General features: G+C 41.0%; 1 protein-coding gene across 23 annotated transcripts in view; it reads right to left on the bottom strand.

The window, feature by feature from the left end:
• Nucleotides 1-27,334, bottom strand: part of KMT2C (lysine methyltransferase 2C) — a 199,020-nt gene that overhangs the window by 5,837 nt on the left and 165,849 nt on the right. For 14 of the 23 annotated variants that reach the window (XM_075746661.1, XM_075746669.1, XM_075746673.1 and 11 more), the window contains 18 exons: nt 25,221-27,098; nt 23,845-24,170; nt 21,176-22,998; nt 19,720-19,831; nt 18,290-18,368; nt 18,106-18,169; nt 15,786-16,018; nt 10,975-12,678; nt 9,165-9,377; nt 8,902-9,066; nt 7,512-7,653; nt 6,560-6,707; nt 5,530-5,708; nt 5,268-5,422; nt 4,825-5,077; nt 4,085-4,224; nt 2,977-3,081; nt 394-1,516 (listed from right to left, as the gene is read on the bottom strand). In XM_075746661.1, coding sequence (XP_075602776.1) covers nt 394-1,516; nt 2,977-3,081; nt 4,085-4,224; nt 4,825-5,077; nt 5,268-5,422; nt 5,530-5,708; nt 6,560-6,707; nt 7,512-7,653; nt 8,902-9,066; nt 9,165-9,377; nt 10,975-12,678; nt 15,786-16,018; nt 18,106-18,169; nt 18,290-18,368; nt 19,720-19,831; nt 21,176-22,998; nt 23,845-24,170; nt 25,221-27,098 — 8,842 coding nt within the window. The remainder of the gene's footprint in view (nt 1-393; nt 1,517-2,976; nt 3,082-4,084; nt 4,225-4,824; nt 5,078-5,267; nt 5,423-5,529; nt 5,709-6,559; nt 6,708-7,511; nt 7,654-8,901; nt 9,067-9,164; nt 9,378-10,974; nt 12,679-15,785; nt 16,019-18,105; nt 18,170-18,289; nt 18,369-19,719; nt 19,832-21,175; nt 22,999-23,844; nt 24,171-25,220; nt 27,099-27,334) is intronic. The other 9 variants (XM_075746670.1, XM_075746685.1, XM_075746662.1 and 6 more) reach the window with 5 other exon arrangements.

Here is a 27,334-nt window from a genome sequence, read left to right as displayed (position 1 = left end):
TTCGACTGGACCGAGCGAGGCTGAGTTTATTGCTTACTAACTTCACCAGAGCCGATCCGAAGATAACTGAGTAATGGTACCGTATTTAAACACGGTCACTTTTCATGAAAGGAAACCCACGCTGACATTCTACTCTTTTAATTCATTTTCAATACTCAATCTTGGGTTTCCTCTGTGAACTTGTAAGAAGTCGTCTTATTTCCAGCTTCTTCAAAGCCGTCCTCAGTCGTCTTAGCACAATTACTAAAAATGGGCCCTGGAAGCTCACTATAAGCATTGCATTAGAACAGCATCTGCAACATTTATTTGAAACATTTCTATACCGTAAGTGTCAGTAGTAACACACCCAATAGCCAACCCACAAAAGTCACCATTTTAGTTAAGAACATTTACCTTTGGGTGTCGTGTCAGTAAGGATCAGATCTTCGTGGCCTTGCTCCACAACCTTGATGACAAATAACGGAAGCCCGTCCTTCTCCTCAATCGAACAGAGATAGCGACAGCGTCTGTTCGCGTATCTCATGCTCCAGTACAAGCGGCTGGCCTCGTAACCCACGGGGAAGAGGGCTTTTGAGGAGTGGAAGGCCTGCATCTGCTGCGGAAGCAGCTGACCGACGGCATGGAAAATCAGGCTTCCCACACGGAAAGTGTGGTCGCGTTCTCCTCGCTGAACGATGCTGGCGATCTGCCGCACCTCGTCACGCTGAACGTAGACCCTCCTGAAGACTGCAAAGTAACTAAGTTCTTGCTCATGAGTTCCCTTTGGTTTGTGCATGGGGCAAAGCATGGTCTTGTCTTTAAAAAACATGCATTGTGCTTTAATGGCACAGGTAAAGTGATAAATATTGGTGCACCTTAACCTGTGACAACCGCTGGTGGCACCCATTTTGTGACAAAACATGCATTTCATTTGCAAGCCTCTTCGCAGTGCTAGTTCCACATTTATTAAGGCACCAGCTTGTGTCTCGTAGACTTCTGTAGACCAAAGAGCACAGTTCAAATGGACCCAAAGGTCTAAATCCAGGTTAAGAAGCCTTGCTGGTCCATCAGTTAATCCATCACCTTCCTCGTGACAGAAGCAACATTTCCTGTAGTCTTTAGGCACGGGATCTGGTTTAAGGGTTGTGCCCAGTTTTTTAAGAAATTCGTCTATTTCTTCTTCGCAAGGAGGTTTGAATGATCCTTTAGGAATCACAATCTGAATGCTCCACTTTTTCCATTTCATTCCTTTCCATTTCTTACTTGGAGGCCGACAGTCATCAAGACTGCTGTGTATTGCTTTTAGCCTAGGTTTTAGTTTCACCGTTACCTTAAGCTCATCCGGTTTTGCCTCTACCTTGGCTGCTTCAAATGCAGGGGGGAACATGATGGGAGGGGATGATGGCGGAGAAACTTTTTCCTGCAGCTGAGGCAGACAGTGCACGTCCAAAGTGGAGATGTTGTTGCTGTACTGATGGAATGCTTTAGGTGGCCTCTCTTTCATCGGCGACTGTGGCAAAGATGGAACCGATTCCTGCTAAATCAATAGAAAACTCTTAAGGAAAAAAGCCCGAACTGTTTTCATAGAATAAAATCATTGAATGGTTTGGGTTGGAAGGGACCTTAAAGATCATCTAGTTCCAACCCCCTGCTGCGGCAAGAGACATTTAATGGTTAATGTCAGGGCAGAACCAACGAGGCTACTCAGAAAATCGCCATGTGGCGACAGAGAAAGGCAGAAATTACCCTGACCCGTGTGATCACGGCCTGTGCTGGGGTACAGGGCAAACAAGTTCTCCCAGTCAACCTAGAACACGGTGCCCTTTAACACAGAAGAGGAAACACAAATAATCCTTTGTCCAGGTTTTCAACGAAAAACTACTCAATGGCCTTAGATGAGCTAACTAGCAGATTTAGTTCTTGGGTATTTTTAGAAAGTTTTGTTACAACACAAAATAACCTTAAAATACGGGTCACAGAATTAACGTAAAGAGTAAGAATTTTGTTATTTGGTAGAAGGGGGAGATTTGCAATTAATGCCACATATTTCTCCTGGAAACAAGTGAGGAGGAAATCCCTGCAGGGCTCCAGATTAGTCACACACCTTGAGGACTTAACTATTCAGTCAGAGTAAATAAGAATTAAACCTGCAGAGATCTGGTTAAAAAAAAAAAAAAGGAGAGAAAACAAGAACAAGGAAGGAAATTTAGATTTAAAAGTGCTTAATTGGTTTGTATGATTAATCTTGAGAGAGTAAATGAAAGGATCAAGAGGCTGAACATGACATTTAATTAACTTAATTATGTACATGCTGATGCACTTGTGCAGAAATGTTACCCTGTTTAAATACAAGTGAAAATGAGCTACACGGGACACTAAAAGGATGTGGACGTACACACATTTATCTTCGCCTCCAGGTTGGGGTTTTTTATATTTCTTCTAAAAAAATAAGTAGGAATGCATTTTCCTCGTCACTGTCAGTTAGCAGGCTCTTCAAGAATGGTTTGGTAATTAATGCTTTAAAATGGTAACTTTGCCCAAATAAAGTAATGGAATAAGATTATTTTTCCAGTTACCCTGAACAAATAAAAGTCTCATTGCAAACTTGCTGTTCAGTTATTATTTGCACAACTGCAATATTTTTTACCGTATAAGCCAGATCACAAGGCAGAAAATAGCCCTGAAAAATCTATTTGTGGTTTCATACAGCGCCCGGAGAAGTTAAATGACCACTTGTTTGAGACTTGCATCTTCACAGCCTGAGAGGACAGCTAAAGGTGGCTGCTGTTCTGCCATGCATCTCTGTCAGACAGAAAGTTCTGCAAATATGAATTTTACTTCACGCTGCTGGTTCAGAATCTCAACGCCCAAATACAGAACAATTCATTTATAAATCTGTAAAACAGAGTGCAAACTCCCCCCACTCCCATTTCTGTTCTTCGGAAAATAGCTGCAATAATTTCTGCTCACTAGAGCCTACCAGCATTTGATACTTACTTTGTTCTCGGAGTTTTTTGCTTGCACAGCTGCTGAATAAAGAACAAAGCAGTTGTTGCTACAGAATACAATGTCCTTCATTTTATCAGAGCCTTCTTGGGAATCCTGGGAATCAAACAGGGAAGACTATCAGAAGTGCCTTTAATACCATTCTTCACATAGTAAGTGTAATGAAACGTCTTCCAATCTGGCTAGAAACTCTTTATTTGTAGAACATTTGTGAGATAATGAGCGATATAGTGATATAAATACTTGATTATTTGACAGATCTAACATTACCGCCAGCCTACAACCTTGTTCTTCAGCATTTCTTGCCTTTAACAGAAGTTTAACAGTCAAAATAAAGCATTCTATACCATGCACCCATCTGCTCCATAGGCACACTTGCAAAGTAAAATCCATTTTCTTTTATCTGTAGATGGTGAAAGAACCTCTCATTTCAGCCTCATCAAAGACACATCAGACTGGTTTATCTACCAATCCATCTGCAAAACATTACTGGGAATTCAGTGCTTTTCTGACTACATGAACCCATTGCTTTTGTATATAAATTCTAACTAGATACCGTTGTTGCATAATTATCTCAATCTCATTCGAACAAAGAGCACTGGTATTTCTTTAATGAGTGCCAGTCCCCAGCGCAAATACTCCGTGTATGGCCGTAAGGAGCAGCCTGGGATATCGTTTACACAAGAAACAGTGTAAAATATAAGACACAGAGACCGAAGTCTGCTTCTGGCTCAAAACCAGCGTAAGCATTCTGGCTCTTGTAGCACTTTCTGACGTGGCAATATGGCGCTGCCTCACAAGGAGGTTCCTGTGAATTAAGGTCCCTGAAGTGGTCAGGGAAGGAGGTTAGTAGCAGAATTCAGGAAGCTGCCATGTCTACTGATATTTACCAAAATTCATCTTATAAAGTAACAACTTTGACATTTCTTATTTGTACTACGAATGTGCTGGAATGTCCCATCCTGAATCAGAAGACACAGAAAGGAGACTACAAAGAAACTTGGAAGTGGTATCAGTCGGCATGAGAAGTGGTAGTTTCTGTTGCCTTCGTTTGCTCCTTGACCCTTACACGCAAGAAACTACACTCCCACTGCAGTACCTGTTTAAGGAAAGGCAGGTCTTTGAAGGACTTCCGCACGCCACTACCAAGAACCACAACTTTGCAGTGAGAGCACCACCGAGGTCTCAGTGCTGAGCCTTCCGCAATATTCTGACTGTGATCCTTATAGCCAGCTATACCTAGAAAATAGGTAAGTCTGTTAGAAGCTGTATCAGATTAAACCAAATTTATGAGAAGTCACAGTATTCTTCAGTGGTCTAGAGGAGCAGCATCCTCCTGGATAGGGCACGGAAGGCAAGCTTTAAACTCCGTCCTGATGGGGAAATTGTTTAGTCTAGACCAAAACCAACTGTGTGAACAAGGCAAAAATACATTCTTGTCTAAGAAATTAATAATGAAACCAACATAGGAATACATGCTTAAACACGTGTGTCAAGTTTTCCAGAACAGGAACAATCTGTCTGAATGATGGATTTAAAAATCAGACTGGACAAAAAACCCTAATAATGTTGGGAACTACTGGAAGAAATACCTCAGACAGTGATGTAGATAACAGAAATCGGAGATGGATCAGATCTATTAAGTTGTCAGGAGCTGGTTCACATGTACTGATCACGTAAGAAGAGAAAAATATTATTTAGAACAAGAATCAATTATTTAATTCCAGAGCATGACTTTAATTTAATTCCAGAGCATGACTTTATGAGGCTGAAATGCATTAATACCGACTCAGTTAAAATGTTGGTACCGACATCTTAAAAGAATTAATGCCTACTCACCATTGCTGTTTGCAGGAAACGGCACATTAGGTTGTTTCAGTCCGTAAGACCCTACAATCCTGGCAGGTCCCATGGATCCTGCCTGAGGACCCTGAAGTAGTAAGGGTTGCCTGTACTCCATAGACGGGTTCACTCTGTGACTGTTGGCGGTTGCCATGGAGGATGGGACGTCTGGAGCGTTACTGACCTCGTAACTGTTGGGAATTCTGACGTGGAGCAGGTTGGAGAATGCTGCTACAACGCTACTGATGTTCTAAAAACAATAATAAAAACATACCTTGGTTCTCATTGGGCAGGTAGTAAGATAGCACTAATACAAATTATTAGAAGATTACAGCAGCTGCTTTATTGTGCTACGCTATAACCTCTTCAGATTCACTATATAGAAAAGATATTAACTGCTGTTGTATTTTATATATGTAACACAAGCTTATTTCTTTTACCTCAGCAGCTGTGGGATGTAAAGTAATTGCTACGGATATAAGGCCAGATTTAGGACCATTCTGTGATGGTCCAAGTGGAGAGGCAAAGAAGCCAGAACCAGGTAATGCTCCTGAACCGGGCTCTGATTTTATGTAATTCCTTTTGGCTTCTGAACCTGAAAATAAAACGAATACACCAGGTTAATCCTATGTGCATGTGGCTGTGAAAAAAAAAAAGAAAATAAAAGCCTAGTTGTGATTGTTTGCTCTGCTGCAGTCTCACCTTTTCCAGTACTGCTTGGTAGGATGGGAATGATGGGAGATGGTACAGGTTCTGGGTTCTCCTCCTTTACAACTGACAAGTCTGGATACCTGCTTATTTCCATTCCCACCACGCTTTCAGGAGAGGAAGAAGGAACAAAGCTGTCAGGAGTGTCCCTGTCCTCACAGTGATCTTGAACCCTGGAACAAATCCAAAAAAACCCTATTTTGGAAACCTTTTGGAAATGGTCTAAAAACCTTTGGAAAGCCATAAACGATGACAGGGAGCTATCGCAACCTCAGAACCTTGCTTCTTGGCACTAGTCATGGAATGCAATTATGTGGCAGCCCGTTACTTCTAGGTATCTCGTAACTCCATTGTACTCCATTGGTTTCTTGGGAAACATACATATAGAAAAACAGAGGCACTAACAAAGCCCAGGCTCCAACACAGAACTGTCTGTTCACCACGGCTCCACCTACGTGTGTAGAAATTAGTATTTAATATTTAAACTTTCTGGTTTAACTGTATTCACTGGTCCATCCTGCCTCATGCTTCAGTGCTTCACAGACACCCAACTTTTGATTAGGCAAGTGAAAGGGAGGCAAAAGGGAAGATCTTTGTGGGGAAATGCATGTTCCAGCAAGTTTTTCTCACACAGTAACAGAAACTCAGTAGAGCTGGGGAGTTTTCAGGCTGTCTGACACTTGCACAGTACTGCTGTCTGGTACAGCAGGCATGTGCAACAGTACCATGTTGCTCCAGGAAAAAAAAAAAATCTATTTATATAGATTTCTTCCATTTTTAAGAGAGCAAGGTAATGAATTCTTATCAATTTCACAGGATCTGGAGTCTAGCAGTGGCAGAGATCACCTGTTTCACTACACTACATGTGGAATGCTAGGAGTTAACTAAGACAAATGATCCCGTTACATTCTCTGCACTGAGTGGCTGCGCACAACAGGTTTTGTTTCTTCAGAGTCTCACCTCCTACTGAAAGATCACAGAATCTGCTCCAAATACGTATTTGAAGACATCGAGGAAAACCTACCTTATCTCCTCCTGATTGTTGTGAGGTGGTGTTGGAAGTGAAGCAGGAACATCCACAGTTTTAGGGCCCTGAGCCATTGCTCTTGCTAATAAATCGTCCTGTGGTCTGAAAGGCAACTGGAACTGCTTTGGTCCCAGAGCTTTGGTAACTAAAACCAGAAATGCACAGCACAATGAGACATCTGTACAGCTCTTCTATTGACAGACATTCTGTGTATGAGGGCATTGGTGGCTCCCTGACACAACCAAGGCATTACAGCAGATGGTAACACCCTCACCCACTTGTACTTCAAAAAATTTTGACTGTTCATGATTAATCTCCGTATTTACAAAAACCTGCAAATTTTGAGCAAAAAGGGCTCAAAAGGCTTTTGAGTGTGCCTTTTGCCTGTATGAGACAATTTTTGATTCACTTGTGAAAAAAAAAATCAACAAAAAAATCAACAACTTGCTGACAATAAAGGAAAAGGGGTTGGAAAAAGGGATTTTAATCACTGAACAGTCCTTATGAAAAGGCAGCATAAACTTTTATTTATTAGAAAGAAATTTTAATTGACCAAATTACAAGCATCAGAAAATACATACTGACTACATACGAAGCCTGTTGAGGATACATTTCGGGGAGACTGCTTTTGAGCTCACTCAACTAAGCTGTTAGTCATTTGTACTGGACATAGAAAATTGATTTTAAGGTTTTCTTTTCTGTTTCTGAAGATTGCTTTTAGCTCTCAACATGTTTTTGAAAAGGAAAGGGAAAATTTGACATTATACTGGTGTAAAATAAAGCTGGATAATAATGATTACAGCCTTAAAGAGCCTGGGCATACTGTTCTTACAAAAGAAGACTATAGCAACTAGTATAAAGCTAGTTATACTAGCATCCCAGTTATCTGTTTCGTAATTTGTTACAAACTTGGCTCATTTATTACGGAAACAATACGTATTAGTCTTACCATCGTGACCTCCTAACATACCAGCCTTGCCAGCAAGCTCTTCAGTGGTTGCGAATCCGTTTACCAACTTCTGGCACGCCACTGGAGGTGGTGTGGGAGGAAGAGAGGCTGGGGGTGTCGGAGGATTGCTCAGATTGTTCTGCTACGTGAGATTAAAGAACCATAAATCAGCCACGGAACACAGTTCTTGTTCGAGTACTAGATAATGTGACCCGCTCGCATATTTTTACACCTAGAGGTAGCACTGATAAGCAGCGATAGTTAATTCTCAAGTATGCAACCAACTACATAAAAGTATCTACTATAAAAGACACAACGCTTTGCTTTTTTTGTATCAATGACATTATCAAAGAAATAGTTTACACGAGGAGTATTATTACTGGAAGAAGATACAGCTAAATTAGTTATAGAAAAGCACAATAAGCATTTTTAGGAATGGTTTGGGAGCCCCAACAAGTTCCTACATTTTAAGCGAAGGTTTGAGTTACTCCACAGTGACTCTCCATCACCATAAAGAAGTCGGCTTACCCAGTTTTCCCTAACAGTGAAGCTACCTCACATTTAGCACAGGATGGGCTTTCACTGAAGCAGTTCCCATGGAGAAGCAGATACTCTACAAGTTCACACTCCAGGCTAACTTCTCACTAGATTACTTAACTGCCCATTTTAAATGAAAATTAAATAAGAACTTCAGTACCTGTTCTCATCGCAGTCATGCCTACAAAGCTAATACTTATTATTCACTTTGACCACAGCGCCCATTCCTGCTAGGTCACATTCGCAGCTTACATGCCGTGTCAGGCTGGAGTAAACACCCCTGTTTTTCAGTAAGTTACTACAGTTTTTATATTAGGGTAGCCAAGTAGCAAATTTTATTCTATCTGTTCACTATCTTGCTGCTCTCCCAATACTGCCACTCTGATCCCAAAGACTGAGTTTTACGTTCTGTCAACAAACAGCGTATTTTGTTCAGAGTTCTCAGGTGCTTAGTTAGGGCTTAGTGGACAAATGAGGAAAGTCTATTTCCCATTTAATTCCCATTAAGAAATGCTTTAATGTTTTCAATGACTTTGCAAAGTACCAAGAATTCAGCCTTTTCTGCGCCACAAAACTGTAATTACAATTTTCACTATTTAGCATCCATTTGTAAAAGGAATACTTGTAGTTTTTATTAGTTTACAACACAGTTTCTAGAACTGATTTCCACTTTCAGAGAGTAAAACAATGGTGACTGTTTCACCACTGCACTGTTTATTTAATCTAGCAACAGAAAATTATTCTCTTCTGGTTGCATATAAAAGGCAGGAACTCTAACCAACTAGCAGTAGTAATGCCATGAACTTCTCTTCCCACAGAGAGCACGCAATGGAAATCCAGATTAAAACTGTACCTTGTAAATGAGCTGGGAGTAGTAATCTGAAGCCCCATCAAGAGTAGCACTACCAAAACTTCCTACAAGTCGATTTCCACCATTTAGCTGGCTGCTGCCATAGGGAAGAAAGTGTGCAAAGCTCACTCCAATTATTGGTTCCATCAAAGGCAGAAGAGAAAGCTGCTATATTGAAAAAAATAATACAAAATTAGAAATTAATTGAACTGTAACATATAAGCATTGCAGATCTCCAAACATCAGTAGAGTGGTTTCTAATCTACCTGTTTTAACTGGATGAATGTATCAGCATTAGGGTAAATAGCTTGCTTTTCTTCTTCCTCTTTTTTTCTTTTCTTGGACCGAGGAGCTGCCTTCTCTCCTGTCCTCTGAGTTCGCTTATTTCTCTGTTTCTTGGTTTCAGGTCCTACATCTGTTCTTTGAAGCTGGCTGTTACTACACCCAAATGCACCTTGCATCTGGTTTCCTGCAGTTTGCTGGTATAAAAAAAAAAGGAAGGGAAGCAGAATCGTTGACATTTTAATATACAGTTCATTCAAATTTACGGCATGATAGTCTAAAAGAACACGCACAGTATAATAAATCTCTTCGATAACAAACTTATTTTACGGTTTGTTTACTTTGCTGTCTCACTGGCAACTGGTAACTGCTGCACTGTCCCTACACACAGAGTTATGATTTAACATTACCACCACTGACATCTGAAAACATCATTAAAAACTCACAGACCAGAAAAATTTTCTTTTGAATATCCTCTAAAGTTCCATGTGCATGCAACCTTAGAGATTTTCACAAGGGCATAATGAAAGGCAGACTTGGTTACAGAAAAAAGACGTGTAAGTTCATACGATATTTTGAGGTTAGAAACAAAACCAGTATTGTGACATAGTTCTGGATTGTACCATTTAGTTGAATGCTTTCAGTATGAATTTGCAAAGCCATGCCTCACATAAAAGGATAGTTGCGTAAAAGAAATCAGAATGGGACTTGGTAACGCAACAGATAGTGGCAAGCCAAAAGAAAGTCCAGTTTCTTTTTAATAATTTTTATTTTAAGCAGCTCTACACAACCCCTACCACAAATACTCTCACCGCTATTCCTGTCATATATGTTTTAACAGTGGATCTTCTAACAATTACCTAAGTTTCCTGCTGTTCACAATCACCTTTACTTTTATCTGTCTTTATTGGGTTTGAATGTGTTTAAATTTTCTTTCAAGGACGTATTTAGAGTTTAGGCAGTCATAAACCAAAACTAAGTAGACATTAAAGATTACAATAAAGTGACCAAGAAATCTAAGTGTAAAGTGTATCCCACCTCCACAGAAAGCAATTCTCTTTACGTCTGTTTTTAAGAACCTTATAAACCAGTAAATCACATAATGCCATTGATATGAAGAATTAATGCTCCCTTCCATTAAAGTCAAATTAATTAGAGAAATATTCTGTAACACAGAAAAGCAGCAATTTCAGGAGATTTAACAATTTCACACTTTTGAGAAAAATCCTAGAGCATAGTCTCTACTAAAATTAGAGACAATATATGATTTTCATAGGCAAAACATGAGCATGGACTTGGTTCATTCACAGGACGCTCCAAACAGTGCAGCTGTAGGGGTGTGAAGCCCAGCCCGGTACCTCTGCAGAGGCACACAGGTCATCCCATGCATAACTAAGGTGGAGTCACAGAAGAAAGCGGCATACGGACGTGCCGTAGAGTGTACAGACACATACTAGTAGGTAATTAAGAGTCAATCTTGCCTTAATCTTGGTAAAAATTAGGAAGTGGCATTTTTAAAAATTATTATCTGGAGAAAAACTATTTTTTTGCATTTTAATAACTTCTGAATACACTGACCTACAAAGTCATACTAAAATTTGTTCTTTTTGTAACACAGATGATTTACGCATGGGGAAAAGGCAGGAAGGGAGCTAAAAATTCCTTAAAGCTGTTTATGGCACCCTTGTGCAGGTAGGTTATCTCCCCACCCTCTCACAAATGCCCGCGGTGAAGGCACAAGCTAGCCTTTGATTGTTGATGACCACTGTATGACAAAATCAGTAACAGGCTCACCATTCCTTCAGCTGAACTCTGCTTCTCTGTTAACTTCTTATCCCCAGAAGCCTCCTCTTCTGTTCGGCCGCTGTTCTCTGATTTCTGATTTAGAAGAGATGAGGACTTCTTATTTTTAAGCAGGTGTTTCAGCAATTCGTTCCCTGACTCCCCTTTTGCTGCTGGAATGCTAGCTGGTTGCGCTGGACTCTGAACTGAAGGGGCAGGCTGTGATGTGACCTTATCTTCTTCCACCTTAATACCGCTTGGATTTTCTGGTTTGGGCTCAGCTTGACCCAAGCATTGGTCAGTTTCTGCCTTTTCTAGTTTAACTTCTTGAATGCTGGTAGGTGTATCTGTTTTAGCCTTTTCAGTCTCTGTATTTACACTCGGCTGTTTCTGTGGCAGACTGCTGTTGGGGAGCTTACATTCCAGCTCTGGAGAGGTCTGGCTCTCTCCTGCATTTGATGTTGATGGGCCCGTTAACTCCACCGACTCCTGTTCATCTTGATGACGTGAAAGTTCACTGGGGGTGTTAACTGTGGGGGTGGAGGTAGAATCAGAAATGGTTGGAGTTGATGGTGCAGTTATATCTGAATGTGGAGTAGACGGGGCTTTTATTGACTCGGCATCATCATCCTTTTTCTTTTTTCGTGCCCTTTTCTTTTTTCCTTTCTCTTCTGGGATTATGTCAGAATACAGCTGTATGAGAGACTGGCTTGATCCAGGGAAGTTTGTTGCCTGGGGCACACTAGCGTCCGAACCACACGGGGCACCACTACTGAGCACTGCAGATGAAGGTACAGGAGAAGTAAATGGAGGCCTGACCTGGTTCTGCGTAAAGGCAGCCCCAGGGAGATTCCCATGAGTTTGTTTTACATTATGGAAATTAGGGGCTCCACCTGCAACAGCAGATGCATCGGGTCCAAAAGTTGTAGGTCCCACTGGCCTTCGCTCACTGCTTTGCATAAAATTTGTGGCAGGAGGCGAGGTCACAGAACCTTGTTGCAGAATTTGCCCCATTTGTTGCTGTTGATGCTGTGGAGACTGCTGAAGAGGTCGCGGAGTTTGTATGAAATCACATGGTAGATCAGAATTAAAGAAAGGTATCTGAGATAAGGATGTTCTGTTATTTAATTCCGACCCCATCATACCGTGCTGTTCCAGTTCCATCCTCTGCTGTAAAGCCCGCTGTCGATCTACCTCCTGCATAAGCTGAATGCGTTGCCGTTCCTGTTGCTCTCGCAAGCGCTCCTTTCTTTCCCGCTCTTGAAAGCTTTCACTAAAAGGGTTATTGTCCTCAAACTCCACCCTTGGTGGTGGCCCTGACTGTGCAGTTGCACTTGGACCAGGCACAGGAGCTGGCGTACCAGGAGTAATTGGCAACGGTGTCATTGGAGGCTGCATCCTTGCTGGGTTCATGGAAATATGACTTCCAGGGGCATTTGCAGATTGCCATCCAGATAAATTCGGCATTCTGGTTGGGTTGGACTGCCCAGGAATCACCACCGTATGTTGCTGATGCTGAAGCTGTTGTGCCACCATGGGGAAGTTTTGCTGATTCATTGCTGGTGATGTTCCTCCTGGAACCATTGGTGGTTGAGCCTGGACGCCAGGCATGATAGCATGGGGTGCCATTCCACACTGCTGCTGCTGCTGCTGCTGCTGCTGCTTGATTCGATATTCCTCAATTAGTTCTGCATGCTCCTTCTGCTGCTTTCGAATCTAAAAATTAGATTAGAAGTCATTATTTATCTCTGACATGTACTGACTATGTAAGTGGCATAAAACATGTAACTCGCCATTGTAATTTCAGTAGACAATGAACTGCAGGCAAAACCAGCATTTCTGCACAGTCTTATTTTCTCCCCCTTTTTAAGGCTAAATAGCCATTATTTCATTAGAAACACTATCCATCCCAAAATTTTAGAAAAAATAACAGTGCCTCAAAGTTCTAATTAAGTACCAAGATGACACTGTGCTACAGACTATATAAATCTAAACCAAAAAGTGATCCTTGTCCTACAGATCTTATCCTCCACACACGGGATAACAACAGTTGGGAACAGACAGGAAAAAGGAAGCAGTGAGATGGATGATCTTCACATATTAGCAAAAATTTTTAAAAGATGTATTTGAAAAGGAAAAGTTTGCAGGAAAACCATTCTAGGATTCTATAAAACAGTGAGGTAGCTTCTCATTTATTCACAGGCAGATCCTCAAACATCCCACAGCAGACAAAACTGGCAACCGCTGCTTGAAAATTTTAAATTTCAGGATGAAAATAAACTCAAGTTGGACACTAGAAGTTAAGCCTAGCAGTTTATTTTTAAGGCAAGCAGGAAAAGCAAATGGAAGGATATGACAGTGTCAACTGGACAAGAAAGAGCATTTCAGAAACACAACAGATACCTAACTACACTGCTCTCTAAAAAAATAACAGGACTTGTAATCCACTGTTTAATAATACATAGATTATAGAAAATCTCTCTCACTTCTCGTCATTAGATTATGAGTTCCGCAACTTCCATTTGCTGCTTGTACTGATAGAAAAAGCCCGTAACATAATTAAAAATGTTTGATGGCACTCTCCTTTATCTGGAGCAAGGGACAAGCCAGAAAGCTCAGGCCAACAGAGATATTACCGAACAAACTCCAGAACACAAGACAGACGCATCCAAAACGCTATTTGCATCGTAATCTCAGATCCAAGATGATTTATGAGCTCTGACACCACCAGATGAACAGTGCCGCTGCATAAAGCCACCCAACTGGATCAATCTGCATGGCACAGTCCAGCGCTCCAGGACTTCTGGGTGGGTACACAGCACTAAACCCATGCTGGCTCCGCATGCCTACACAACGAGGCATCCAAACCACCATGCCCTCCCAGGGTCTGCAGTTGCGGATCAGCGACGCGACTGGTTTTGCAATTAGTTGAGATCTCCAAGGACCAGCACCAACTACTCCCAGCTGGACCTGAGCTGACCTGCACAGATCACCCTGGTGATTTTAAGAGCGTGGAGGAGAACAAGGCAGAGCTTATTAGCACAGTTAAACTGCCCTGGCCGCAGAGACAATATGGTAGTGTCCGTGTGGCTCCATGCCTGAGCTAATAACCCTGTCAGACATAAGCTCGCATCGCACAAAGTCACTGCCGCTTTCTCTGTGCCTGTGACCAGGACCAGCAATTCACAGGGATCTGAGAGCTCTTTATACATACATGTATAGACCTCACCCGTTTCAAAAACTAACGAAAGCTTGATTACAGAAAAAATACTTGATCTGATGTGAAAGAGCGGTGAATTGCTTCAAATAGAAGGTTTTTAAAAATATACTTTAATAAAACCTTATTAGGCTCCTACTAGGTATGTAACAAAGTGTTGTTTAGGATGTGGATGACTGCTCTAAATCAGTGGTTGAAGGCAAGTGGAGGGCATTTACCAGCAGCATGAGAAACTTGAGTTTAAAAATGAAAAATATAAGAACCTTAATTATGGGGCACTAAATGAATCTGCCAGAAATGTCATGATTAGCAGCTGTTACTTCAACATAACTCCACTGTAAGACTAGACTGACGTACGTACGACAAAGATTGGTTAAAGTGAATTCTTTTTGCATTTATTCTACCTGTGATTCATTGTGGAAAGGAAAAAAGAAAAAGGAAGAAATGGTGTAGACATAATTTATCTGCTCCATCCCTCTTTCATATAGTGAAGACAAGCCAACTAGTATTCTATCCAGTGCATACTCTGTCTTGAAGCAACACAGGAGCAAGAACTCGATGGTCAGATATCGCTTTGGACTTCGAAGTCTGCTGCCAATTTTTCCCTTCATACTAACAAAGGGTAATTCTGAAGCATTTTCATGTTCAGCAGGTGTACTTTTTCCTGACTATGAAAAGATTTCCCACTCATGCAGTAAGGAGACATCTTCATGCCAGATAATTTATAAATGATGTCTTGAAGAATACAGCATTGAGTACTGTTGGCCATATCATAGATTAATCAAAGCTATCACAGGTTTAACTTTAATCTCACTTATTATAATCACAGTTACAAGATGAAGCAAGGGAAACTCCAGCTGAATATAAAGACAGACAAAAAAAACACCCAACAGTGAAAGTGGTTACACATTGGAACAGGAGCCCAGAGAGGCTGAAAAATGTCTACCCTTGGAGACTTACAAAACTTGACTGCCAAGGCCCTGAGCAACCTGAGCTAACCATGAAGCTAGTTCTGCTTTGATCAGGAGGTGAGATGATCTCCAGATATCCCTTTGACCTATATTATTCTATGACACAGCAACAGATAACACACTGATGATCGGCGTCTAGGAACTAGACAGATCATAAAACTACACTAACATTGCAGATGTAATGAAAAGAGATTTTCAAAGAGTAACATTCAACTGGCATATAATCAAGATGTTCTGATTACATAAGGACACCTGAAAAAGCCTGAGTTATGAGGCTCATTCAAGCCTGAAACACAGAGCCCTACATGCTAAGACTTTCCTCCTTTGCAGTCTGACTCTTTATGCTTTCATGGTGCCAGGAACTCTGTGGCAAATCATTTTGCTAAGCAATTTCCCCTCTTCCCAAAGTACACCTTTCTGTTGTAACTTTTGCGTAGCATATTCTATGACTCCAGTGTCACCAGCAATTGAGAGTAATGCTGTTGCACGCAAAATATGATCAGGAGTACCTCCCTTTAAATAAGTTCCACTGTATTTAAGTATTTCAATTCATCTCTTAGGAGATTTAAAGGAGTGAGTTATACCAGTATGACAGCTTGGCATGAAGGGGATCAGTTTTGTTTCCAGATGATTACCTGGTCTAGCTGTTTTTGGACCATACTTTGCTGCTCAGTAACATGTTTAAGTTGTTCTGCATCTTCTTCTGGGAACTCACGGCCAGCTTTCTTGGCTGTCCGCTGTTTTGCTGAGAGTGCCTTTTTCGATTTTCTGTGTGCTCCAATTTGCTCCTCGAGGTACTTCTGTTGCATTTGAAGAAGCTGTTGTGTTTCTTGCAGCCATTCCTCATACTGCTTTCTTTGTGAATCATCTAGAGAGAGAAACAATAGAAAGTATGATATGATCTCATCCTGGGGGTAAGCTCTCAATCCTACTTCACAGAGATGAGGTTTATCAGGTTCCCCCCTCGGTTTATGAAATTGTTGGTCAAGTTAAGCCAAAGTTGACAGAGTTGAGATCTCAAGAGATACTGCGCTCTTGGGGTGATCTGAGTAAAGAAGACAGAGATCCAAATGACTGCCCTTATTGAGAGAAAGCAGTCTCACCTCAGTCCCTTACTTTCAAGGGACACCAGCCCGCTGTCCAGGTAGTAAACTACTTGGCTAGCCAGTGAGCAACCGTACCTTTGAAAGCAGCTACAGAACCTGGTGGTACCCTGCCCTGCCACAGAAGATGTGGAAGGCCTCTGGAACTACTCAAGTACAAGGGAAGAGATTAGGGAGTAAGGACACATATTTACAGGAAACACGGCCTCATTAATTCTGGTGTTTGCAGAAAAGTTTTATAAATATAAATCTATTTTTATCACTAGTTCTTAGGGAAAAAAAAGTATAAACATCCATCAAATATTCATGAAATGAAAGAAAGATATAGTCTTTGTAAAAATAACTTGCTCAGTCCTCTGCACAGGGCCTTCAGCACTGGTGCCTTTTCCTCTGCACACAAAAATGCACTCTCACTTAAACTGTAACGGAGATGTTACTCTTTGTACAAATGAGAAATGCTCATCTGCTATGAGCAGTCCATCGCTCTCTGATGTTTTTCTCGAGGCAAAACAATCATGTCTGGTAACACTTGATCTGCACTAAGCCCAGAAGGCAAGAGAGAAGGTTTGGTGATGGTATCTTGTGTCATGATCGCACTGTGGCAATGAGCTAGGTAACTAGGAATATAGTATGGATCTTCTTTCTAAATAAAGTTTGTTTAACAAAGATACCCACACGACAGTATGATTTTCAATATAACCATGTCCTCCTTGTGCTCCAATCCCTACCACCTTCCAGTTTAACAGTCACTGCGGTACAGACAGCCATCAACTCTAGCAGCTCAACTAAATCAATCCACAGAGCTAGCTTACAATCTCAAGGGGCGCCCATTCTTTCAACGATAAATTCTGCAAAACTAATCACATAACTTGAAGGGACAATCGCGTGGAAACCATGGTGAGTAACTGCAGATGGGAGCAATGTGAAAGTGCAAATGAAAATACTGAAATATTAACAAGTTCCAGTTAAGAATAACTACTACTGACATGAAAAACAGTGCTTCTCAAATGCTCACAACTACCCCTACTCTCAAGCTAAGCAATGCCACTGCTGACTGCTGTGTCAAATTTCACCAGTAATTAATACAGAAAATATTACTAAAGCATCTCATTACACATTTAGCCCTGCTACTCCAGTTTCTGGAAAAGGTGGAGGTGTTTACTTCTGTTTCTTATTCATAAATCTCAAGTAAAGTTTTTGCAGTTACAGAAACACCTTTTTTTTAATGTGGTCTTCCTCTTCCAACATTTGCTTAGTTTGAATTTCTGCTAATAAATCTCTTTCTCATCATAGAGACTAGGACTTACAATCAATCTAGGGAAAGCAGAAATAAGAAATGCAAAATACTAATGCTATATACTTCTGCTTTCCACAATTGTGGTTCCCAGTCAGTCTTGCTTAACTAATGCCTAGAAAGCTTTTATTGGTATTTTTTAAAATAACAATGAGACACAAAACCTTTTGCTTCTGTAATAAAAGATAACCTATCAAGACAGACTGTTGTTCTCACTGAGCTCAGACTATTACACCACAACTCAACACCAGGTTTTTGAAACAGCAGTCTGTCAGTTTATACATTACTATTCTCACATGAATTAAAACAATGCTAATTTTGTTTGTTCTGATTCCCTCTTTCCTTGTGATGTTTCTTTGGGGATAGCTTTAGAGAAAAAATGTTAAGAGCATTTACTATGCACCCCTTTATTACTTGGTATCGTAACGATGAAATGACTCAATTTTTAAAGGACTAATATTTGAGAGACAGGATCCATTTACGGATATTTTATTTTAAAGAAAACAGAACTGTAGAATGAAACATCAACATATAATAAATGATTAAATCTGTACTTACTGACAAAACCAGGACCAAAATTGGGAGGATTAGGTCTAGAAATCTGAGGTGTCAAATTTCCGTCCTAGAAATTTCAGTAAAACATACAGACAAGTATATTAAATCATGATTCAATTAAAAACCTCAAAACCTCATGATCATTATTAAACAATTTTGTTTAAACTCCATATCAAGTTGTAATTACCTGTGTAATTGCCTGCTGCATATGATTTTGGCCTTCACTGGTCTGAGCCCCTGGCACTGGCTGACCCATAAAGGGAAACCTATCGACATATAAAGAGAAAGTGAAATTATAACTTTTAGAACTGGTGGGTATTTTAGAGGAGAGACAACCTTTTCTTTTTCACTGAACTTACACAAAGCGTCCAAGTATTTTACAGACATTTGCTTGAACTTCCGTACCAAACGTTTTCAATGTCTGGAGAATATTTTTTCTCCTTTGATGCTACAACACATTGCCCTTGACTGAAACTATTGCATTTTACACTTTTCAGAGAGATGAACTAAACATGATGTACTATGCTAAAACAGTGAAGGTACACACACAAAAAATGTGTCTGTATTTGCATTTTAAATATTATGATACAAAAAAAGGAGAGAGACTTAATGTAGTTATTTGTCATGGTAGGGCAGATGTATTTGGGTTTCAGAAAGTTTTAAGCAAACCTCTGTACCACTCTAAGACAATGTATCTCCACAAAGCAAAACTAAATGCAGTTCTGAAGATCTTGGTCTATGATGACAGTTGAGAAAGACACAAACTTTCATACGTAATGGTGACAAAGCACAGATTTAAAACAAAAATTTCTTTTTTCTAGCATTAAGAAAGAGTAAGGTAAACCAGTGAACATAAGCGATCCAATTAGTATCTGAGCAGTTAGAAAGTTCTGCTCTTGCAGGCCACCCAGATTAGACTGCGGTAATATACAATATTGGAATGGGTTGGGGTACAGAATCTTCTTACCAAGTTCAAACAGGCCTTACAAACACTGCTGGTAAGCCACGTACTATCACAGAACACTGAACATGTGTTAGGAAGAAGAAAACACACTGGTTTAAGGACCACCCAAAAAGAAAAGTTGCAGATCATATCTAGCCCATAGACTCCCCACTTCTGATCAAGACAGTCATGGTGAAGTCTGCACAGTTCATTGCTCCTTTTATCCTTAGAATGGATTTAAAGAGAGGATGAAACTTCCATTACTTGGGGTACATCTCACACTTAGCATTAAATGATATGCTAGAACACGAAGGTTAACTGTTGCATGGCCATCAACAGTCTTCAAACACAACATATGGGAGATGTTTTCATCACATAATTAGTAAGTGGAAAAACAAGAAAAACATCAACGGTGTACATGTTGACCATGCTGACCAATGACATTACAACGGTAACACAAGTCTGATGCGTTTTAATACTTTTTATAGTTTCTGCTGCTGCACTGCTTTTACTCTTTGGAGATAATTCTGTATTAGCATGGACTATGAAACACGTGACAAAAAGATCTTTTTCCACTTTTAGACTTTTTCATTTCCACTGCAGAGCTTCCCCCTAGCTCTATCACTTCCTTTTATATTTTGTAGCCCTAAAGAATGGTATCAAGCGTTGCCTACCTGTTCATAACCATTGGTGGCATCCCCATGTTACTCTGTGCCATGACTTTATTGATCCCCTTGAGAGCTACCATTTTGGCTTTCATTATGGGATCAGTAATTGCATCAAAGTCTATAAAAGAAAAACAGTAAAAGTGAATTAAATAGCTGAACATTCTAAGTTATTAACTGGAACTGACTTGTTTAGATCTAGTTCATGCATAAATCATTAGTAAAACAACATAATTGCATTACTATTTCAAATTACTTGTCCTTTCCACTCTGACAGTCAGGGTTAATATATAGTTTCATATATCCTCATAGGAAAGTTGATCCAGCAGCAACTGTTGTTTTCAGCCATGATACGCAAAGAAAAGCAGGTCAGTTGGAGGAGGGCTCTAGACTAAATCTGGCCTATGACCCAGAAGATTAATAAATTCTATTTATAGGTTTAAGTATTAGGAAAAACAGTTGTTTCTGTGAGTTCAGTTGGCAAAACTGACACATCACCACTAACATACTAAGAAAACTATTTAGTCACTCTGTAATTACCAGTAGCACTACAGGCAGAAAGGTGCACACCCCATACAGCATCTGCAAAGACCCTAAGCACGGTGAACTCTGCCTTTTTGCTGTCTTCCCTGTTAGATGCCTCACACAGAGCAGGATAAATGGGAGCACAGAACAGATGAAGTTGGAAGGGACCTCTGGAGGTCATCTTAGCTACCTGGGGTGGCTAAAGCACATTCTAGCCACACTACAAATACGGAACCATCACTTAGGTAGTAGGTTAAATTTGTCTTACAAACCACCAGCCTCAATGGTCAGTGTAGTTACAACTAACATGTTGCTAAAAATTTCAAATTTCATTAATAACAATGAAATGATAGCAATGGTCTGAATGCTCAAACTGCTATGTTATATTAAACAGAAAACAATAGTTTATCTTAAATGCTTTTAGTACGTGCAGAATTCTTTGTGATGTTTCTGGGCCTTGCCTGGATTGAGAGTTAGTAACACAGTTTTTGATAATCCCCTTCCTTGAAACACACTAAACACTGCAAAAAACGTAAAAAACCAACCATAAACAGAAAACTGATAGATCGAATATCAAAAGGTCAGCTATTGCACTTGATAATTTAATTTCATTACAAAGGGTGCAATTACTCCATATCACATATGAGAAACTGAAGCATACAGAGAATATTTGACAGAGTTGATGTCAGAAAAATTAGCAGTAAAGCAGCTACCCTGATCCTGGTAAATCAACAGCAGCATTGCCACAGAGTTCCAAATTTCACCTACATGCTAAATTTCCAGACTGCTATCGTACCTACTAAGCAGGTTGGTTTTTGTTACGCCACCTTCAAGCTCCGCATATCTACCTGCTTCTTTCAGTGATACGGATTATTTAACTATTTATTGTCGTATTTTTAAATAACTAACCAGAACACGCACAAATACATCACCCACATACCAATATTAGGGAAAAATGGCTCTGAACGTTGGCGAATCATGGCTTGCATCTGTCGCTGCTGCTGCTGCTCCTGTCTTTCCTGATCCAAGAGGTCCTGCAGAAGAAGTGGCTGTTCCTCTAGCAGAAGCGGTCTCTCTCGATTTTGTTGTTGAGCTAATGGTTGAGGGAGCATTATCTGTTGGGTACCAGACATGCCGCTAGGACCAGGACGGTTTGTTACAGCCACAGTTTGATTAGATGGCTGTCCCGTCCCAAAGTTATGATTAGATGACTGACCCTGAATAAACGCTGGATTTGGAGACCCTTGAGTAAAATTATGGTTCATTCGTTGAACCATGGTCAAATTTGAGTTTAAAGTGTTTTCCAAGATCTGTCCACCAGGTGTCATTAGTGTTTGTGGAATACCTGATGCGTGGTTCATTTGTGGTGTTGGCAAAGACTGAGATGGAGATCCTAGAGTCCTTGCTTCAGCATTATCTGAGCTTTCATTAGCTAGCAAACTTGACAGGACTGGTGTGGATCCAGGAATACTGCAGGAACTTACTGCTCCTTGAACAGGCAGTGGAGCAGATCCCTGAGCATCTGGACTAGGCACAGTTGTTTCTTGACTTGGAACAGCAGTAGTTTTATCAGGGAATTCTGGATTAGCAGGCTGCGCAGGAGCCTTTTCTCCATCCTTTAACTCTGTTTCCGCAGCCTGTTGAGTACTTGTGGATTCAGCATTCCCATCACTTTTTTCATTTTCATTCTTCTTTTCCTCCTGAGTGTTTGGAGAAAGTACTTCTGTTTTAATTTCATTTTCTGTAGCAGTTTTCTTCTGTGGAGACTGGGTCTCAGGAGGGGAAACAGTTTTATCACCTTGTTCTTTCTGTTTCGGTTCTTCTGTCTTGCCCTGGATATCTAGTTTGTCATCAATGGGGACACTGAGATCTAGTTCTTCATTAAACATTCCTTTCTTATCCTCCACATCAAGTTCGGGGTCTGTATATGCAATTATATCAAATTCCCCAGATCTCAGAAGATCATCAAGGTGAGGATCATTGGTCTCCAAATTATCTAAAGTGTCCAGTTCATCTCCTTTCCCATCCTCTGTGTCTAGATTCAAATTTTCCAGATCCTCATCATCCAAATCCTTGACTTCAACCCCGTCAAGGTCTTTCACATCTAAGTCTTTTACAGCAGGATCATCAGGATCAAGCTTTTCTTCTAGACCATCACTTGCCTGGTTGGGAATCTGTAAACTTGCCGACTCATCGCTTGGCGCAGATGTAGACAAAGACGGTCCTGGGAATGCATCAGCAACTGGTGGATGACTTAGAGAGCGTATTACAAGTGCAGGTGTGTTGTCAGGATTGATTTGATCCGGCTGGGATTGTGACATATGCTCCAAACTTGTAGACATCTGCAACTGGTTAGGTATGCCTTGAGAATTATGTCTCAGCGGTTCTGCCTGTCTCGGGCCTGGAAACTCCTGCCTGGGTATAAAACCTGCGTGTCGTTGATGTTGTGCTGCTGCATCCATAACATTTGCAGCAGAAGGATTAAAAGGCAGCCTTGGCCTCCCATCAGGAGCTCTGTGACGTAACTCGATAAATGCCTGACCCAATATATTGTGCTGCTGAACTGGAATTCCCTGCGGAGGAAAATGTTGAGGGATCCCAGATGTATTACTTATTTGTGGATTGTTCACTGGACGAGGCATATCAATAGACAGAGATCTTCTCAGCTGTGGTGGAACTCCAGGGCGTTGCATTGGCTGCTGAGGACCAAGGAAACGTTCCTGACCTGACGGTGGACCATGGCCACCTCCTGGAAACCCATATCTAAAATAAAGTATGAAAGACTAAATAAGCTTTTTTCTCAGGACTGCCTAGTCTGGCATTATTTGACTAAATAACTATTCACCAAAATGCTTTACATGATGCATTCATTAAGATATTTAAATAAATATTTTGACTAATTATGCTTACATTTAAATGAGCTTTATGACTACAATAAAATAATTGCTTTAATTATGTTTAATAAACAACCTGGTTTCAATTCCAATAATAATAATGGCAGTAAGAACTATCTTAGCAAACAACATGCTAATGCAACTCAGCGTAAAAAAATAAAATTGTGTGGATTTAAAAATTACTGAAATAAATCAAAAAATATGGAAAACAGTAATTCCTGAGATGGCAATGTATACCAATACTGGTATCCATTTTACATCATAGCATTCACTGTAAAAATGGCCAGGCAGAAGTTGACATTTGATTACACATTCGTTATAAATGAAAACAAGAATATTACATATATTAATTATTGATAAATCAAAGCTAAAGTCAGACCTTTCACTTTTTTTTTTTAAAAAAAGAAATCCCCCAAACCATGGGCCACAAGATCTTTCAGCTCACATAACTGTCACAAGTATTGCAGTTTCTCCATTTTTATTTCTGATTAATTCCCAATAAAAGACAGTGTAAAATAGTGTTAGTGTAAAATACACATTCTAATACTACAGACTCTTACAGGAAAACTCACTGGACATACTAACTTCAGGAAGATTACCAGCTACTGTAGACAACACAGATGCTATTTCGTAAAAAAACCACTCCCTCTAACAAATTCTGTAAATGTAGAACTACCCCTGTAATATCCTGGGTTTAAGAGATCAAAGAGCTTACCGAAGACCATGAGGTCTCATTCCCATGGCATTCATATCACCTGGAAACTGGGGTCTGTTGAACTGCCCATCAGCGGGAAATGGTCCACGTTGGTCTTTTGGGTATACGGTGAACCTTGGCCCACCTGGAGGGACAACAGAGGACCTAATATTCCCAGGATATGGAGGAGGAGGGCGGTTAAAAATTTGATTTAAGTTGTCTTGCTGCCAATGCTGAAGCGGAGTTGCATGGGTAGGAGCTGCTGCATCCTGTAAGGCTTTTTCCTGACGAACTGCATTTTTCTTCTGCTGCTGTTGCTGTAGAATAATTTCACGTAATTTCTGGCGCTGTTTAAAAAAAAAAATAAAATCATTGTGCTTGACACTGCAATTGACATGTTTTGAAGTGTTACATTCCGCTAGGTTAAGCCTTTTGGAGGAAAGAAATTCTTCAATCACTACAGAAAAAAATTATAAACTACCATAATCACCTCAGAAATTAGAAGAGGGATCAGATGGTGCAAGAGGCTGGTGACGCAACTTAATCTCCAGACCTCTTGTTAAAGCGTATAGTGTGAACCCACTTTACCAATTAACATATAAGCAACTCTCTTTTCCTTTTTCTGTTCCAATAACGCAAGCCCTTTTACCACATGAAAATGTGCGTTCTGAGGGAGGAAAGGTGACTACAGGTTCACTGAGCAAAATTCAGCAAGAGGTTTACACCAGAGCTCCAGAATTTACTCTGACTCTGTATGATAAATACTACCATTTTTTCCACTAAATCCCATTGCTTCTTCCACACAAAAGGCTGAGTAGCTTTCCACAAGCTGAATGTAATTCTATGGCTCACTAAGAGCTGTTTGCCGAAGAGTCACTGACAAAAGCCTGGAGTGAATGTGCCTCCAGAAGACCAGGGACCAATGGTAGGGTTCACCTCAACACGTCAGCCAGCTGAAAAGTTAGATGTCTTGTCTGAGATCTTTGCCGATTCTCCCTTTTTCAGTCACTGAACAACTCACTGACTATCAGTTCTACATCTCATCTATTATAGGATAGAATTAATGAATTCCTTTCAAGATGGTTTTTTTCCTCACACTGTAGAGAAAAGTGTGTCTGGTATTACAGACCAAACATCTACATCTTCAATGGCTTCAAAGATGGCCTTTGCTTCCTTTTCGAATCTTGTCCAAACTCTTTAAAAATTACTGATGTTTCTATATTCTATATATTGTGGTTCTATCCAGGAGGACCAAATTAACATAATAAGTGAATGAAGATAATTCCACATTACATAGCTGTGTTTAATGGCAACAAACTTCAAATGTTTAACAAGAATGGGGGAAATTCTTCTACTTATGAAATTTTAGTACCATCAATATTCAACATTATTCTCACCTGTCTTAACTTCTCAGTATCTGCTTGAGACATATTCATGGTATTCTGTGTATCTGTTACTCCTGTAGTGGGTGCTGGTCCAGGAACTTGTGAAACTTTGGGAAATTGTTGTCCTTGAGAACTCATTGGAGAACTTCCAGATGCACTGAAGTTGCCCTCAGATCCAGGCCGTGACTGTTCAGAAGCATCATGGGCCAGCTGACCAGTTCCAAAAGATTCTGGCTGAGGTCTTGGAGTCATCGGTGGTTGATCATATGGGTCCCGTGCTGGAGCAGCTGGACCATGGCTAAATGAATCTGTTATTGCAGGTCCTGCAGGTCTGGGAGTTTGAGAACATGGATCTGATGGCCTGACAAAAGTGCCCTGCAACCTGTTTTGTGGTGCCTGCAGGAAAGGATCTCTATTTGGTATTAGTCCTGGTCTTGTCATTGCAGGTCTGTTAAATGTCTCTGGAATCCCTGGCCTTGGAGTTGCTGGTTGCTGAGAATAAGGATCATTGAGAACTGGCCTTGGTGTTCCAGGAGGTTGGGCATATGGATCAGAATGTCTCTGATTTCCTGGGGACTGAGAAAATAAATCCACTGGCTGAGCAGGTCTTGGTGTCGGTGGCTGCTGCATATATGGATCAACTGTGGTGGGCCGAGGAGTTCCTGGAGGCTGGGCGTACGGATCAGCAACTGGCCGAGGAGTACCGGGAGGCTGGGAGTAAGGGTCCTGAGAAGCTGGCCTTGAAATGGGTCCAGATTGAGTGAAAGAATCACTCTGTTGTCGCACAATCCGGGGTGGATGGGCAAAAGTCTCCTTTATTGCAGGATGGGGAGTAAGGGGAGGCTGGCTGTATGGATCACTGGGCTGATTATGGGCAAAGTTATCCACTGGCCTCGGCGTCAAAGCCGGCCTTTCATACGGATCAACAGCAACGCGCCTTGGTGTACTTGGCATTGATGCGTAAGGATCTTGTGGGGACTGAGGTGGCCGCATAGGAGTTTTAAAAGGCCCAGGGCTACCATCAACAGGAGTAGGAGTAGGAGTCAATGGTGGCCGTGCATACGCATCAGCAGAAGTTACTCTCTGTCTCTGAAATGTATCAGTTCTAGGAGCCGGCTTAGTAAATGGATCACTGCTTCCAGCTGTTAAAGGAACCTTCCCTGACTGTTCCATAACTATGGGCGATCTTGGGACCCCCATCGGTTTGGAGAACTGCTCTGATGCCATGACAGGCCTGGGTGTGTCTGGTGGCTTTGCATAGGGATCACTGCTACCTGGAGATGAAGAACATGAATCCCTGACTGGTGAAGGCCTGCTTCCCGATGGTTCAGTTACCTGAATGGGCCTAGATATGGATGACTGTGGCGGACAGGTATCTAATGGTGCAATGGTATTTCTTCTAACAAAGTTTTGGTTAACAGGTGCTGGTCTGGGTGTTCCCACCATTTTAGCATATGGATCCATTGGAGAAGGAGGTCTTGTGTTTGTGGAACCTGGAGAAAACATCTGTTGTGATGGTGTCTGAGGAGTCTGAGACTGAGACAGCGAATCGTGTACTGGGATTCGGGTGGGAGTAGGGGGTGGGGCTTGTGGTTTTAGGAACACGTCATCTGAGGATGCTGATGTAGGTGTAGCAGGTAGCTGCTGCTTCGTAAATAGATCCTTATGGAATGTCTGTTGTGCAGGAGACATATTTCCATTGCCAGTCTGGGGCGTTAAGGGGCTCTGGATCCCGCTACTAGGTGTGTCGGAGCCCGACTGGTTCAGAAGCTGTTGTGAACCAAACTGCTGCTGCTGCTGCTGTTGCTGCTGCTGCTGCTCATTTTTCACTTGTTCAAGCTTCTGCGTGGCTTCTATTTTGGCTTGCTGCTTACTTTTCTGCCGCATTTGCTATTTTTAAATTATGAAGAGAAAGGTTACACTTTTAAGTCCAGGGTATACAAAATCTTTACGATGACTGAATCAATAATTAAAACTTTAGCACACATTAAGATTAATTATAAAGAATTGCAAATTGCGAATTTTAAATGCAATGGGAGCAGAGGGTCTAGCTATTTGTAAAGTTCAATTACCTTGGCATGCACCTTGATTGCCTGGGAAGAAGCATTTCCCAGGTTGCCTAAAGA

This window comes from Balearica regulorum, chromosome 2 (genome assembly GCF_011004875.1).
Source record: "Balearica regulorum gibbericeps isolate bBalReg1 chromosome 2, bBalReg1.pri, whole genome shotgun sequence".
In the NCBI taxonomy this organism is placed as follows: domain Eukaryota; kingdom Metazoa; phylum Chordata; class Aves; order Gruiformes; family Gruidae; genus Balearica; species Balearica regulorum.
This window is presented reverse-complemented; position numbering and strand designations above follow the sequence as displayed.